This window comes from Leptinotarsa decemlineata, unplaced genomic scaffold, assembly GCF_025532065.1.
Source record: "Leptinotarsa decemlineata unplaced genomic scaffold, Ldec_3_MD MMD2_tig00000035_RagTag_RagTag, whole genome shotgun sequence".
NCBI classification, from domain to species: domain Eukaryota; kingdom Metazoa; phylum Arthropoda; class Insecta; order Coleoptera; family Chrysomelidae; genus Leptinotarsa; species Leptinotarsa decemlineata.
The window spans coordinates 28197727-28215000 of NW_027412540.1; the positions used below are offsets into that span (position 1 = coordinate 28197727).

Genomic DNA, 17274 nt, shown 5'->3' on the forward strand with positions numbered 1-17274 from the left:
TAAGTTTTCTCATTATAAACTGAGAATTAACCGTTACTTCTAGGATAGTAAATTTTCGAATTCTTATTTACTCAAGATTTGTGTAAATATTAGCAACTAGTTGCTTATTGGAACATAAGTTCTCATAATATTTGTTATCGGTTGGTGTAAATATTTTATATCAGGGAATAGGGATACGCTGCGAAAACAAATAAAATATGTAACGTAATGGATCTGGTGCGAAACGAATTTTGAATTCTTTCATTATATAGCGCCTTAGAGAGAAATATATTTTAAACTGCGACATTTTTACTATGGGACGAAAAGTTCACCTTTGTCTATTGCTTTTCTCTTTGCTTGAAGAAATGGCGAATAAGCGAAAAGTTCGGAAAGCTTCCGCCATATTATAAAATCTAACGAAATCGCCTGCTACAGTCAACCATTTAGCCTCAGTTTGATAGCAAGCAAAATGTTTTTCTCGAATGAATTTGATACATTTCCTTAGTAATGAATATAAGCCAATAAGCTCATTAGCGACAAAAAGTTTTTTAAGTGAATCCGAGTCTTTATAACATAGCTCAGAATAAGCGGTTGCGAAAAAAGGGAACGTGACTCCACCAGATATACGAAATACGGAGCGGGCGAGGATTCACCATTTCAGACGATTCTGTCTAAGTAGTTCGAAAGTTCAATTATTTTTTGGTTGTCTGTGATCATCTGCTCATGTTGTGGAAATATGGAGGATAAAATCCCAAAAAAGTATTGTATGGGTGTACTAATCCATTCTGAAATACTCCAACCGAATTGTTTGTAACTGTTATTAGAAATGAAAAATTATGAAGAGGGGGGTTAGTTACATGAACTTGTTTTCGTTGGGAATGTAATTTTAGTGTAAATACATCACATTTATTTCTAATTAATAATAAAATGAATGCATTTATACCTGGTTATAAACTTTCATTATATATGGCTCAAAAAAAAATCAATTTAAATGAGTGGACCTCAGAAACGCTTGTGAACAATTCCTCATTCTTACTGAAATATATCATAAGCGTAATAAGTATATCTTGATAAATTACCTCAGTTAGCCTTTGTAAAACTTTCCTAGACTGAACACATCTTCATTAGTTCAAACGTGGTTCGGACACTGTACCGATAATCGCACATATCTCGTGACGTCACACTAGCTATCGACAAACACACCGTTTTAAAATCGTGTCTCTTGGTAACGGTAAATGACATTGATTTGAAATGTTTGCAATTGTATTATGGATGACAAGCACCACCAAAATATCTATAAAAAATACTTAAAATGACTTTGATTGTGAAATGAAAATGTGAATAAAATAAACCAAATTGATTTTTCGCATTTTTTAAAATATGTATTTATATTTATTGCAAATGAAATAACGAGCATAAAATTAGGTATTGTCATTTTTGTCAATTTGTCATTTTCTGGAACATGGGAAATCTCTCCAAAATGTTCATTATTGATCTGTTTAAGGTTGCAAAACCCAAACCAACTTCTATTAATATCAACTATGTAATTTTTTTTTAGCAGTTACATTTGTAATTTTCATCTTTTTACAGTAAAAAGTTCATTACTTTACCTCTGTGTCAAAGAAACTACAATAAATTTTGAAAACCAACATTTCAAAATTATTCAGAAACATTTTGTGAACTATTTGGAAAAAAAATGGGATAATGTGAATAACAAAAATAAAAAAAATTCCTTCGAGCCGGATTTGAACCAGCGACCTATGGATGTCTACATTATGAATTCCACTACAGTCCACCGCTCTACCAACTGAGCTATCGAAGGTTATGAATATTTCGAAGAAAGTTGGAAATTATTTGCGTTGGTAAGAGCTACACTCCGGTACGATAAATTTAGCAAATGGTTAAAGACAAAACAAAGATACACCCTGTCAGTGTTTCAAAAAAAAAAAAAAAAAAAGGGCGTACATGACTTCATCTAGTACACAGAATGGCTCAAACAGAGACGTCCAGATAGGATACCTCAAATTCTTTCATAATCACCCCTGTGTATAAAGTATGGGATTTTTGTAATTTTCAAGGAGTAGTATTTTTCAATGTTTCTATAACAGTTCCTGAATGGACTGACTTCATAAAACCAGTGTGAAGCTATCCACATTCAGATAGTAAACTGAGAAACATATTGGCTAATAGTTTTTCATTCAACAACTTTGTACACTACCATCTTTTAATATGATACGCTTATTGACTGGCTTAGCAAGAAAAAACCGTTCAAGTTTTTTGCCGTCCGAGCCGTCTGAGTTTTTCAGGCCGTTTGATAATGAGGTGGAAACTTTGGAAAATTTGTTTCAACAAAAATTGAATTTGTACACCTACAAGATTGAGATATGTTATTCGATTCGACAAAAAAACTTCACGTCGGAGTTTTTCAGGCCGTCTGAGGGGGTGAAAATGGGGTGGGAACTTACAAATTGTATCACTGAAAATTCCTAAAAGGTATGTAGGTGTAAACGTTTCGATTTTTCATGTTTACGTTGTTTACATGTTGTTCATAGTTATGCTAGGTTTTTTGGAGCAGTAGCCGATTCGCCTTTTCGTTTTCATTGTCAATTGATATCGGATGCACAAATTAATGGCGCAAGGGTATTCTTTCATCGATCCAACTGTACACCTACAAAATATCGTTAAAAAAGTTCAACACAACATCACATTTCAGCAGAAAAATTGATCAATACAATCGTTACAACGGCAATTACAAAGGATTTATTAGAACAGTCCAAAAGATATGAATCTCAATGTGAAGAAACTGTTTTTGTGAAAATATTCTTAGTAGCATTTATAGATTACTTAAAAATAACGGTTAAACCTATATATGGGTGATACTGCTGATCAAGCTGACCTTCTTTGCCATATGGCATCATAAAAATCATTAACGACGAGAATGTAGTTAAATTACCCTGTCAGGTAACGACAAGCGAAGTGAAGAAGCAATTGATCATCAATTCAAATAAATGAGAAGGTGATAGCTATTTATTTTATTTTATTTTATTAATGAATGAATTGATTTAAATTTTAGAGATACATAAAAGAGCGCTTTAAAATGTCGAGTTCAATTGATTATTTGTGTCTGACACAAACACAAAATTGTTCATGAGTAGGGTTGGAATGAAACTTCGCCTCCGCATGTTTTAACGGAATTTTAACCCAGTTTATGAGTCCCAATAGTCAGCAACTTATCGAATTTATGAATTTTGTCCCTGAATAGATGAAATATCCAATGATTGGAACATTCAACTTTCTTGAAATCACAAACGCTTCGATAATTGAATGTATTCCAATTGTATATATAAAAAATTCATTCCTTTATTTTATTCATAGACAAAATTTATAAATACGACAATTTACTTACTAATTATACGATTTATATTATGCTGAAACTTTTCGAATAAACTCTTCGGTTTGCCTTTTATGTACATTTCAGATTTATTCATTTTTTTATATTGTAGGAAATTCAAAAGTCTCCAGATCACCAACATATATTTTGTATTGAATGAAAGGTTAATAATAAAGCTTTTTTATTTGTGTATCAAAGTCCTTCGTCACCTCCGTTGATCCACGCTTTCGCAAAGGCTAACCTTCGGGCTTCCGTCTTCGCCTCCGTTACATGGCCTCCGTTACTCAACATACTGTTTATAAGCACTAAAACACATACTTACCTTAATTGAAATTTCATTAAAGAAAAAACAGCTATAATTTAACTAAGCACGGCTCCTACACACCAGAACTGAAATACTCTTCTCTTCTCAATTGAAAATTACCGGAAATTTTCTCATAAAAGTTGCCTCTATTAATAACATAATTATAAAACCTTAAGAATGTTAACAAGTCAACAAGAAGAAAACTGGTTTTCATCAACTTATGAAAATCTTATAATGCCATTTTATGGAAAAAATTAAGTATATCGTTGGAGTTTTGGTCACAATTCATCTACTCATACTAACATTTTATTTGGTAAAGCAGTGATAGAAGTAATATTCAGTGTGGTTTGGAACATTCTGAAGCATTTCAAACATTCAGCAAAAAATGTGTTGCTAGTTGAGACTTATTAAGTAATTTGTGATTTTTTGTGTGACCTCACAAAAAAAATTACGAACCTAAATCTGATGAAATTGTAGGCCACTTCACTGATCGCCTCTACCAATCTATCAACTATGAAGGTATAGTGATGAGATACTCCATCCAGCATATCGTTTATCTATACATTTATAAGCGATATCTACAATTTCGACTCTTTTACCACTTGCCCCACCCCAATACAGCAAAATTTCAAAACGTGTTACATCAAAGCGTGTCGTTGTTCAAAAGCCTAGAAAAATTCAACGCCACTGTGATCCGTCGACCTGAACGAACGAACGGTGAAAAATGTCGCGATGTCCTTAATGGGGATCGTTATTGGCTGAAAAGTTCCCATAAAGCTTTACGTATTTCAGGAAACGCAACGAAAAAAGTGTAAACCGGTAGAGTTCGCTGCAGTTAATTCTCTACGGATAACGGCTCACGATGTACACGCGCGGATCGAATTGATGGAATACCGTCGATGACGAGAGGTTACACAGAAACGATAATGGCGAGCATAATTGTTTCCATTCCAAAAAATGACAGCAGATGCGTAGAATGTGTAATATTCGATTGGGTCAAACGCTCCTGCGTTATGGCCAGCTAGAGCACCGGATTTAACCAACCAAAACTATGGGAAGACTCTGCTATGAACAAATGTTCATATGTTCATCGAGTATTGGCAAGTTCCACCGAATACCTAAAAGAATGGCTACGAAAATTGCGTCACGTTACGAAAGAAAAGAAATCTTTTAATGCCAGAGATATATCAAGCCTGTCTCCGCAACCGTTCTTGCAGAAATCTATTCAATCCATTTCTCAAGCCCGTTCCGATGAAACTAATTCTGAAACATTAATTAGAGTTGCTTGGAAGAGCCAACAGCTCGTGTTTGTCTGACCTTTTGGGGCAATTCAATTTCGTATCAAGTAGATGCAGAATTCGACTTTGCTTCTAATAGAGAGTAGATATATCAACCTATCCTTTGCACTTAACCTTAATTTGTTGCAGCAGTCGACGTTCATTGTCAACGCTATCAATATTGATTCCTTCGCCCACTCGGTCGGTGGTATTTTCTAGTCGAGCGAAAATCTCGTAAATTGATTCTAGAATGATTAGGTTGAGAATAATGAGTGACATGGGAGATTTTTAAGAATAACGGATTTCTGTGAGAAAATCTCAGAAATAATTTACTGGATTATTAGGTGACGAAAATAACATTTCATTTAAATGGCAAAATCCTTCACCTTCTGGAATATTCGAACTTGGCATAATTTTAGGCTCATTTCACCCTCCTTCATTACGGTATTGAAAATTTGTTTGGGTGAGAAAGAATTGTATTGAGGCTCTTGTGAGTCCAATTGAAATCATTATTTGGGAAATTTTGAACAAAAAATGTTCAATATCCTAATGAAAGAGCATAAAATGAGCTTAAAATTATTGCTATCAAATTTTCCAAAGCTTTACGGACTTTGATTTGGTTTGCCAGCTTAACGGTAAAGCTGGTAGAACCCACTATTTTTTAACAGCTCATGGAATTTGATAGTATATTGGTCAAACCAAACAATATTAGCTACAAGGAACATGTTCCGCATGTTCGGTTTCATAGATCGGAGAAATCTATATGTCGCTCAACATGTCATAGAGAACGACCATAGATTATGCGAGAAATGTTTAAAATTGTTGAAACAGGTACACGACAACAGGTTTCTGGATGCTTTCGAAACCTTGGAAAACGAAAAGTGTGGAATGAGTTCTATGAATAGCGCCAAAGGTTCTATTTCGAACAGCCCTTTGTTCTTATTCATAATAATTCTAAATAAACAACAGATAAATGATCACTAACATAGAGGAAATACATAACAAATTTGAGGTATTAAAAAAACAGGTAGTTTAGTATAGTATCAATAACAGGTAGTAGCTAGATAATACTAGCCGGTGTAGTTAGGTAATACTAACAGGTAGTAGTTAGCATCGAGTCGAGAGAGAGTAATTTTTTTTCTTGTGTTGGGAAAGTGTTTTCAATAAACTCATGAAATGTCGGCGATGGAATTGACAGAAGCGTAAAATAAGTAAAAATTCTCACCCGCTCAAACGAGTGTATGTGATCACTCAAACGGGAGACATATGCCAGAACTTTCTGCGAGGAAATTTACACAAAGCAAAGCCAGGGGAGCAGCAATGCCAGGGGAGTAGTTGTTTTTCGACACATTTACCAGATCCTACTGTCTGGGAACATTGGCAGAGGTGAATGTTTCGAATTGCCACCGAATGATGATGAATAAAGTGATTTTACTCTATTTCAACTACTTTTTGAACAGCCCTCGTATTGAATTTTTGTATTGTTTCATGATGATAAGCGTTTTGTATACACGCAATAACATTACACTCGGCATGTTCGTCGCATCGACCAAACGATAATTCGAGAAATCAGTTGGAAACGTACCAAAATTCGCGTGCGGCGCGGTACCTATTCGGGTCACAACGATTTCATGTGACTAATATTTGAGAATTATCCATATTCGAATAACTGTGAACTGTGATCGCTGTTGATTAAATTCGAATTAGCGGATTTTGGTCGCGTCATCGACACACATTTTCCAAGTAAAATTGTAGTAATTCTCATTCGTATTGAGAACGTCTACGATCAGCACATAACAATGAGAACCTACCTCAAAACAGTTACGTTTTCCCACAGCGGTTTGTAAATCATCGAATAAATTATACAAAATAAGACAGGTTAAATACATCTTAATTGTCCACGAGGAATTTTTTTCCGACTGAATCAGAACTATTTTTTATTCGCGGAGGTAGTATTATCGTCGGTAATAGGTACCATTATTGTTTCACTATGAAATAGTTCTCACGAACTCTTTCAAACCGCTACGGTTAGAGAGAAATAAGGATATCAATTATTATTCATCCGAATGGTTCATTACGTTCTATCGCTGGACGTTCACCGCGGGCATTTCCTTGGAGGCTCACGAGTCTACACTGTGACGCATTTGAGAAGGAAACACTCCGGAAAATTCTAATTTATTGCAGGAGAAATGAAAAAGTTTGCGATTATTAATAAACAGATCATACTATACCACTGGATTCAGAGTATATCCAGTAAGTTGTATCCATATTTCATTAAATATATTAGAACAAAGATAGGACACCTTGAAAATCGAATAAGGTGAGCCTGTATCAAGGGAAATCAATCGTAATTATAAACTTCCACTGTATAGACAATTTTCTTTCAAATGTATGAAAATCTATAAAAGTAACTGAATTACATTCAACTTTAAACGCAATTAGGTAACTACTTGTGTAGTTGAATCGATTTCCAATAATAACGTTTCAATTTTGTATCTGAACAAAATCAATTTTCAATAATAAGGGTTTTTCACGCCGTTTCCACCTCTTTAGACGGTCTGGAAAAGTCGGACGTAACATTCGTCTTGTTGGATAGAACGCCAGGAATAACATATCTCAATCTATTAGGTGTACCACATTAATTTTCAATTATACGAATAAGCCTGGAAAACTTGGATGTGCTGTTTATCTTGTTGATTCGACCTCCAGGAACAACATAATTAACGTGTACAAAATCAATTTTTATTGATATGAATTACCTAATTTTTTTACCTCGTATGTTTAGGTTGTAGAGTCGACCTTCAGGAATAATATACTCGCACTCATCTCAATCTTAAAGACGTGCAAAAAAAGTCGATTTTTGGTTAAACGAATGTTTTATATTTCCACCCTATTTCCATCCCGTCAGACGACCTGTAAAACTCAATACCATATCCCAATTTGCTATCTGTTCAAACTCAATTTTTCATTATACGGAATTTTCAAACATTTCCTCCCTAGTTTCACGCCTTCAAACAGTCTAAAGGGTATAAGCGAATTATTTTGAAAGCTGTATTAAAGTAAAAATGAAAATTAAATACTTTTCTCTCAAAGTATGTACCCAGATATTCAATAAGAATTATCATCAACATTACAAGAGAGTATTTTAAAATTCTATTTTCAAACCCATCTCAGTTGTCAAACTCGCCACCCCCTCTGCACTTCACCCTCTCTAACACTAACGGTCTGTATTACCAAAAATGTATTCTCACAAGTTTCAATTATTCACGTACTTCTCCCGAATAAATAAAGTTAAGTACCTACTGAATATTTCAATGAAGTTTTGATTCAGAAGGTTTGTTGTGAAAGTACAGAAACGAAGTTATAATAGTGAAACAATGAACTCACCTTCTGAATTTAGCGGGGTAATGGTGGTGGTTGAAGTGGGAGCCAGTGCAAAAAAATTGGGGCACAACAAGCCCCATCCAACGATTGAAGGCCTGGAAGTACCTTGTCGATCCTAAAAAGAAACAAACGTTTCTAACAAAACACAAAAAAGAATCACAATTTAATGAGGTTCATTTTCAGAATTTCAAAAGATTTCAAGTTTATTTTTTTTATATTTTTTTTCATACTTGCAAATTTATTTGGGTGAACAGCAGACGGAAGTGTACTTTTATAATTATGCATTATTAAATTTAATTATGTTTATCAATTACCCTCAACAAAAAACAAAATCTTCACTGAAAAAAAAATTATATTTGAATAAATATACAGGCGAAACTGTAGCCCCTTTTAGCACCCCTATTGAAAAATTATTAAGAAAAATATAAAAAATGAAAACAGTGCCTCAAGATTTGATTTATCCACATAGACTGAGGGTGGAGTTGTAAACAGTTATAACCATTCTGAAAACTTGTCCAGCTGCTCAAGAAAATGCTAAAAAGCTGGTAAGGGCATTCATCAGAAACGCTGAGTCAGTAGTAACTAGTAACAAAAACGTATTATTAAATGGTAGGTAGTAGTGTAATAAATTTAAAAAAAATCCGGTTGATATCTGTTATTTCGTTAGTCAGCTTTTAGGAAGACCAACCTTCCAAAATCTAAACTCGTCCGAGCTAAGGATTAATGAGGTATTATCTTTTAACGTGCGATTCCTAGCACGGGTTGGTCGATAAGCAGTGAAAATCAATCATTCGATCGTCGGGCTCGAACCACTGTTTTTGATAGAGGTCGATTGAATGAGAAGCACGAACCACGCTAACTAACTAGTTTACATAATTTAAGCTCTTCAATAATGCTTGTCTATTAATTTGTATAGACATATACATTAGGTATATATGTAGAATTTTATAGGTGGAGTCCTGGATTCTTGAGAATAGCAGTATCTACTAATTACATGTTAACGAATACGGGAACGGCAATGTAACCACTTCCAATTTTTTTCAAATTTCAATTTAATGATTACTGAATTATCTTAATTGTTAATACCTGAACTTGTACGACTAAGTATATATCAGGTATAAAATTATCTTGGTAACGCAGTCTTTTCCATACAAAAATCTCATAAAAAATATATTTCTATCCCCAAAGCAGATAACCATCCAAATAAAGCCATCAAGTAGGATATATTAAAGGAAAATTCATCGTTCTCGTATAAGATTACAACGACTATGTGTTTCAGGAGAGATGAAACAATAAGAGTTGAGGATGTTGAAGGAGCACGTAACTTGGTACTTGTGGTTGCCGTATCTAATGCTTGGGGGCAAAAACCTGACAGAGATGAGATATATCCTTTTGTGAGCAATTAAATTACTAAATACCAACTTACAAGATGTTATAGACGTCGTTTCTCTAGCAATCATACATCCTCCACACAGGGTTTGTTAATAAAACACTTTATAACACGAAAATACAGGTGATGTTTGGTAAAACCAAAAAAACAACAAAAAAAAACCCGAACCTCACTGAGTCACAATGTCACAATTGAAAATTTTAATTTCTCTCGATTTTCTCTACTGCGGGAATTTTTAATAAATACTATATTTCATTTTTTCTGTATAATTTGATGCTATTTCGCAACAATAAACAAAATTATTATTCACAAATATCGACTGGAAAATGACACTAACACTCCTTGCGTCGTTTTCATGAACTACTTTATTATTACAATTCACCTTGCAGATGTCACTACTCTATAGAAAAAATATATATATTCCAGGGTTGTCAAATTCAAAATTCCAGTCACAGAACCCGTAAAACTATAACTCTGTTCGAGTGAACATTCTCTCTTCAACGTCCAATGTATATTTTAAAAAATTGAAGTGTTTTTTTAATAAAAAGTGAATGAAAAACTTATGATTGCCTGATACAAAATAGCTGCGCCCCCTAACGAAACTTCTTTTTACTATGAAAAGGAGGAGGCTGGCTAAATGCTCTCGAATGAGAGAACCATAGAAATTAGAGAGGGAGAGAGAGAGAGGGAGAGACAAACATAACCTAAATTTCAACCTAATCAAACTTTGTTTTAAGCCAAATACTATTAAATTATTCTGAAGTCAGTTATCAAACTGATGAGATTCCACTCAAATTCGAAGTTAGAAATAAGATAGTGTTGCCATCAAGTATTAAAACATTTTTTGTAGTTTTTCTAGAAGCCACAACCTCACCTTTGTTTTTCTGAAATGGACCATTTTTTAAACAAATCCGATTCAAAAATTAAACTCGAAGAAACCAAGTATGACATAAATTATACAAATTCAGAAGATGATAGAATGGATTATGATGATGATGATTCCAAGGATGCTACCGTTCCAGTAGAAAACAGTGTTTTCAAAGAAGAAATGAACCATTCTGAAATAGAGGTGAAATCTGAGCCTCTTGAAATAACTCGAGAAGATATACTAGATCTTGGTTCAGATATTATTTTACCTCAAGCTTCGCAAAGTCAAAGCACTGCTAGTTTGAAACAGAAAAAGGAAATAAAATCAAGGAAAGAAATGGAAGAGGAAGAAAGGGAGAAAATGCAGTATGTATTTCAAACACATCCCGTTTTATATAAAATTTTCACATATTAAATACTTCTGTAGAAAACTTTAGTGATGGGCCATAATTATGTGTATCTACAACATGTGTTACCGAATAGTGATTCAATTACAATTATGTTACTCCGATCCTCTCAGAATTCCATTCTGTCAAACTGGAAATCATCCAATTATTTAGCATTTACTTATTTTTCATAATCAGAACAATCAATGATTTGGTTTTCTATTTCTGCTAAAGCAAAAATAGCATTTTATTCTCATTTCATGTTCAAATTATTGTTTTGATATTTCAGAGTATTAGTTTCTAATTTTACTGAGGATCAACTAGACAGATATGAAATGTACCGCCGATCAGCTTTTCCCAAGGCAGCTATTAAAAGACTTATGCAAACCATAACAGGATGTTCTGTATCGCAAAACGTTGTAATTGCCATGGCAGGTATTGCTAAAGTATTTGTTGGAGAAGTAGTAGAAGAAGGTAAGTTGAATTGTAATTATTTGGACTCACTCTCAAGTTCTTTTCTCAATCCTTCTACTGTGGAAAGTGTGATATCATAGCCTTGGGATGTTCCATAGAATGCAAGTAGCATACTATTGCATCCTATATGTAAATGTAATTTCGAATGCCGACTATAGATTTTGCAGTATTTGGAAATACACTAAATTTACTCCGCCTATGCATCGTGACTTATTCTACTTGAACATTCAGTGTGTTTTAGAAGATGTTTTTTATTTGGTAATCACCTGGTTTGAAATATAGCATACAATTTTTGACATTTCATTATATCGTCTAATAGTTTCTATTTGAAATAGGAATACCCAGGAAACTGGACTTTCATTTGAAAAACAGAAACGAATTAATGGAATTTTTAAGCAACTCTCATGCAGAAAGTGAACTTACTCGTCACTGTCTGGTTTCTCTTTCAACTCTGCACACTCTCTGATTGTTGACGTAGGTGGAATGATGCCTCCACTACTCTCTAATCTTAAGGTTATAACGAGTTGCCTCAAAATGGCAGAAATCTTAGCCGGACAAGCACAGAAGGTTGTCATTATTTGTTTCTTACTATATTTTAGGTTTATAGTTTTCCACAATTTGAAAAATAAACATAGTTGAATATGTAGAGAATATTGTCAAAGAAAAGAATAGACCATATGGTGAAAGCTCGTTATTTTCCATTGATTATTGAACTAGGCAAAATTTATGAATACCACAAATTACTAACTGATAACACTCTTCAGTGGTTTCTATAACAGAATAACTTTTTGGGGTGAACTTTTCAGTTTAGCCATCTATCGATTTAACTGTGATTATTTCTTAAATTTCTCTTCAAGTGGATTAGTGCTTCAGGTAAACAGCCTGACCAGCGACCTGTTTTTTGGAAAAAACTAAATGAGAAACCGTTCAAAAAGAGAAGTTTTCTCGTGTAGACACTTCAAGATGTGATCTACTTGAAAAAATGATTCAATCATATTTTACTGATGATAGTTTTACGCTAGCCACTTTCTTGAATTCACGTTTCAAAACTCTTTTTTGACTGTGAAGAAGGACAAATCTATGAAATATTTAAAAGAGTTATATTTTTAGGAGATATTAGTTTTTGGTAAAGATGAAAAGTCCAAAGCCATAAAAATAATCATTGCTCACGAGGGGGGCAGTAGTGTGGAACGATGGGGATAATAATGTGGCTCTGAAATTTCTAGTTAGGGGTTTCTAGTGCAAAAAAGACAGTTAATGATTCATTTTGGGAATCTCACAAACATTTTGCTAGTGAAGTAATGGCAGAATCAAAATCAAAGTTTGATTTTATTGAATTAATGAATGATGAAATCAGATTAAATCAAACATTGTAAACTTTCACGGCCGTAAATAACCGTACCATAGCAATTTCCCGGTTTTTTTGGCCGTACCATGACGTTTTCTGTCTAACGTTTCATATACTACTGCGGTAGACATTATCAAAGGACAATAAGCTACCGATACCTGAAATCAGTAAATCTCTATTTCTTAATCTGATAAGAGTATTGGTGTTATTAATTGCATATGAATGGACTGCTCACAAAATGCCCTCAACTGGCTTGCTTGATTTCACCGAGAGTGGTGCACTTTTTAGAACTCTTCTATTAGCGAACTCCATCCTGGTGGAATCGAGTTCAAGATACTGTTTTCCTAATGAAAATAATCTAGAGTGATTTAAATTGAATGTAAATCGCCAATTTCTCTGACATGCTTTTATTATCACACTTTTTCCTACATTACATGAAAGCGTCATAAATCATGTATCTGGTAAAAATGTAGGGTCGAACTCTAATATTTTTCCACTCGTCTGTCTGTTTGCTAGGTTATAAGTACCCTTATCGCCCTCCTCCCCTTGGATACGTCCTGATACTTTGAAGATCCAGTGATACAGTATCATATATTTTCTAACTTTATGCTGATAACAAAAAAACTTGTCAACAATACACAACATGATCAACTCCATTTTCAGCTGTAAAAATAAAAAATAATTTAATGTTGAACAAATCGAGGATTTTGAGTTGAGATGGTGTAATCACTTCATAAAAAATGCAAACAACATTTTCTATTCATGACACACAAAACAAGATACAACAAAGGTAAGCTTTGCCATAATTTTCAATACAGCTAGCTTCAGTTTTACCTTCCATTCAGAATTCGGAAGCGTTTTTAATTTCGATGAGAGCACTCTGGGTATTATATCCAGTTTCTTTCAAAGTTCAGTCAATCAAGATGCAAATTATACTTATAGTTGGTTGCTTTGTGTAAGCAAAATTAGAATACATTGACCAGGTGACCAGTTCTGGAGCATAGAAGTATTTCTATCATTTTCTTTTAAAGTGTCAAAATTAGAACTAAAACGGTTTGTCCTGTACATGACCTTCAAGAATTGAATAAATTATTTTAGGTTACCTATTAAATATATCCTCAACCTTGAGAATGGATACTGGCAGAATAGTAGTTGAAAAAAAAAAATAAAAAAGTAACCTCTTGCCGTGACCAGGATTCGAACCTGGGTTACCACGGCCACAACGTGGGGTCCTAACCACTAGACGATCACGGCTATTGGAGGTTATACAAGACCTTCGCGATTTGCCGCACTTCGTGATTACAATCGGCCGACGGTTCTTGTTGAAAAGGTTTCCACGTTCACAAATGACAGACAAAAAAGTTTTTTTGGCTCGTGCACGCAACGAACGTCCAATTCCTTCACCTAAAAAGCAAATATTCCAACTCCTCAAATATTAATATTAAGAAATGAACAAAATAAAAATAAAATTATGTATCTACTCAGTAGATGCTTGAGTAAACAATAATGACATGCCAAATAGTTTTCATCTTTTTTTCTCTCAATTGAAGTTAAAGATTTACATATAAATCTTCCTGGTTTCGATTTAGAAAATCATGGTAAATTTTTAAATTAAAGTTGGATTTTTTTATGCTTGCAAAGAATAGCACCTATATTCTTTAAAGACTATAAAAATCTCCACAAAAAAAGCAAAACAATTATTCTGATTTGATTGTTTTGTTATTGATGAAAGATTCATTGATTATTCTAATTTTTATTATTTTAAAAATTGTTATAAACAAATGCATTTTTTGTGAGATATTTTTTTTGGGAATTCTCAGTACTAGGAAGCGTTTTTGCAGTAGCTTTTTTTTTCGATTTTTCTTTATTTGTTCATTTGATAAACGATTTTTTATTAACCTATGTACTTCAACACTTCATTTTTTTATTAATAAAAAGTTGAATTAACATAGCCATATATCATTTTGATTGACAAAATAATACATGGTTATTTTTGTTTAATATTTTTCTAGACCAACAAAAATAAAGTGATAATTTATTTGTTTATACATTTTTTTGGCAAATAAACAAATAAAAATTAGAAAAATAAATAAATAGTTATTTAACAAATTAGTTTTCATTGATTAAAAAAAATTTGAAACAATTTTCTGTTGAAAATTATCAGTTGCAATAATCATCAGATTTTCATTAAAATTTAAGTTACCTCATATACAAACAATGGATTTGATAAACATACGGCGTTTATATTTTTCGCTGAATTTGTAAAATGAGTAACTGATTTGAATTTTCAGGACTTGATGTAATGGAAGAGACTGGCGATACCGGGCCAATCCAACCTAAACATCTTAGAGAAGCGGTACGACGAATGAGAAAAGATGGCGGTATTCCTAGTGGTAGAGATTACAGGACACACTACAGATTATGAATTGTAAAACTATAATTTCATTTTATAAAAAATAATTCATGTATCATGGTTAGAGATAAGGACACTCCCGTGAGACAGACATTTATGCAAGGTACCCAACAGAAGTTAGTATCGCACATGTTTCTCGTTCATCCAGCAGCAGGACCATGCTGAAATCATCCGAGTAGATCACAGACCGGTTTGCATCAGTGCAGGAAAGATCCGACCCGAATGGCAAAGGGCCTGTGACTCGATTAATTGCAGCAAAACTTGACTGCATGTATGAAACCTTCGTCTGAATGTCTCTCAGATATAATTCGATATTCATCGTGGTACTAGCCGGGGAAATAGTTGTTTTCCGGCAGGCGTTTACCAGAGATGAAATGAATGTTTCGAAATTCAATTTCGAAATATTTATTTTCTCATATATATGTACCTCTCCTCGAAACAGTCTTCTGAGACCTATTAAAAATTGTCCAGAAGGTCTTGTATATTCGATGAATAAAGGGTATTCTGGTACACTAACACCATCTTTATTCAATGTTTTTAGGGGCACTGTTCATGCCTTTAGTAGTATCATCATCATATAATGTTTTTATCATAATAATTGAAAAATTTAGTCAGCTAGGTCTCAGTCTGTTGAATATTCAATATTATTGAATTGTTATATAAGTTCAAATTATTTTGAATCAATGTATTCAAGCTGAATAAACATTTGTTTCTATAATTTTCTTCTTATTGCATCTGCATATAGTGTGATTTACAAGGAATTTGAATCAGTGAATTTCAATACCAGTTTCACTATACTATATCTTCTTCAGGCATGTGTATAAAACTTAAAACAGTATTAGCTATTGTTTAGTGAAATACTAGTTGTGGATTTTCATCAAGAATCGACCAAGTCCATCACAGTGATGTTTTCAGAATAAAAAAAATTCTTAGAAAGTCAAGTCAGAGGTATAAAAACTTGAACAGTGAAAGGGAGAGCTACCATAAGAGTTATTGTCTGCGAAGATGGCAGGTGATATCTGGTGAAAAATATACTCTTCCCAGCGAGGCACCATTGGCTTCACCTTTAGCTTTGCCAAGAAGAGTGTCAGACTTAGGTTCGGTTAAGAGCCACGTGAATTCGTCTATTCCAATACATCGATATTATGAAAAAAAATCTTCCTCTCTCCACCTCGTAACTAGTAGACGAAGCTTACAACATAACTAAACATTTACAGTTTTCTTCAATCATTTGAATGAGTAATAAGTTAATCTTTTCTATGCAAGATGGCGCCACTTAACCATCTACAGATTTCTTTATTCTTGGCGTCACTCAAACATTTACAGTTTTCTTTATCCTTTTGGATGAGTGATAAGTTTATCTTTTCCATGAAAGATGGCGCCACTTAACCATTTACAGTTTCCTTTATTCTTGGCGCCACTCAAACATTTACAGTTTTCTTTATTCATTTAAATGAGTAAAAAGTTATTATTTTCTATGGAAGATGGCGCCACTATATCTTTTCACACATTCGAAAGTATTTTGTATAGATTTTTTTTTAAACAACCTTATCCGTGGTAAATGAATTTGGCCCTTGTGAAGATGATCATTATTTTCCAGTTTCATACAAAAGTTGAACATTCGTGGCGTGAATTTGCTCATTTTATCCATTTGCTGTACCTCTTTCAAATAAAGGAAAACACAATATTTATAAAACTTTCAAATTAACACCACCATCAGAACGTAATTAAATTCAAATATTCTTTTCTTAAGTACAATTGTGTAAGACGAATATCTTTGTTTAGTGTTGAGCTGGATTTGTGAGTGTTCTAGATAATTAAAGGATAACACAATGTTTCTTTCTCATTATCTTTGCCAGCCTTTACCGACCTTCAATCACAAAACCTTGAGATTCTCCGTTTTGGCTCAATACATTTTCCGAAATATGTACCCAATCAATAAATTGATGGGTGTAGCCTATTTTACTACGTGGTAGGAGATCATCATGAAAAATGAGAAGAGAATGTTTCTTAGTTTTTACACAACCTGTATATGTAACTAACTTCACAGCAGTTTCGTCC

General features: G+C 33.5%; 2 protein-coding genes, 1 long non-coding RNA gene and 2 other non-coding genes across 6 annotated transcripts in view; 1 reads left to right on the forward strand and 4 right to left on the reverse strand.

Moving 5' to 3' along the window:
- The window catches only part of trc (Serine/threonine-protein kinase tricornered), a 141767-nt gene extending 131683 nt beyond the window's left edge, over nt 1-10084 (reverse strand). Inside the window, exons 1-2 of the mRNA XM_023174575.2 lie at nt 9762-10084; nt 8339-8450 (exon numbers count right to left, since the gene is read on the reverse strand). The gene's annotated coding sequence lies outside the window, so the exon portion shown is untranslated. The remainder of the gene's footprint in view (nt 1-8338; nt 8451-9761) is intronic.
- Nucleotides 1710-1801, reverse strand: TRNAY-GUA (transfer RNA tyrosine (anticodon GUA)). The gene is given in 2 exon segments: nt 1710-1745; nt 1765-1801. It is a non-coding gene; the product is annotated as a tRNA-Tyr (tRNA).
- A 282-nt stretch (nt 10085-10366) lies between the features above and the next one.
- Taf11 (TATA-box binding protein associated factor 11) lies at nt 10367-15931 on the forward strand. Of its 2 annotated transcripts, XM_023174582.2 has the most exons (4): nt 10367-10526; nt 10576-10958; nt 11268-11452; nt 15092-15931. In XM_023174582.2, exons 2-4 carry the CDS (start codon nt 10615-10617, stop codon nt 15223-15225), a joined length of 663 nt encoding a protein of 220 aa, XP_023030350.2. In that variant the 5' UTR covers nt 10367-10526; nt 10576-10614; the 3' UTR covers nt 15226-15931. The 2 variants fall into 2 exon arrangements, with proteins under 2 accessions (XP_023030350.2, XP_023030351.2); XM_023174583.2 differs by having other exon boundaries at nt 10405-10958.
- LOC111518205 (uncharacterized) lies at nt 13192-14040 on the reverse strand. Its single transcript, XR_002723927.2, has 2 exons — nt 13635-14040; nt 13192-13463 (listed from the first exon to the last, which is right to left on the reverse strand). It is a non-coding gene; the product is annotated as an uncharacterized lncRNA (long non-coding RNA).
- TRNAH-GUG (transfer RNA histidin (anticodon GUG)) lies at nt 13983-14054 on the reverse strand. Its single transcript has one exon. It is a non-coding gene; the product is annotated as a tRNA-His (tRNA).
- Nucleotides 15932-17274: the final 1343 nt, after the last annotated feature.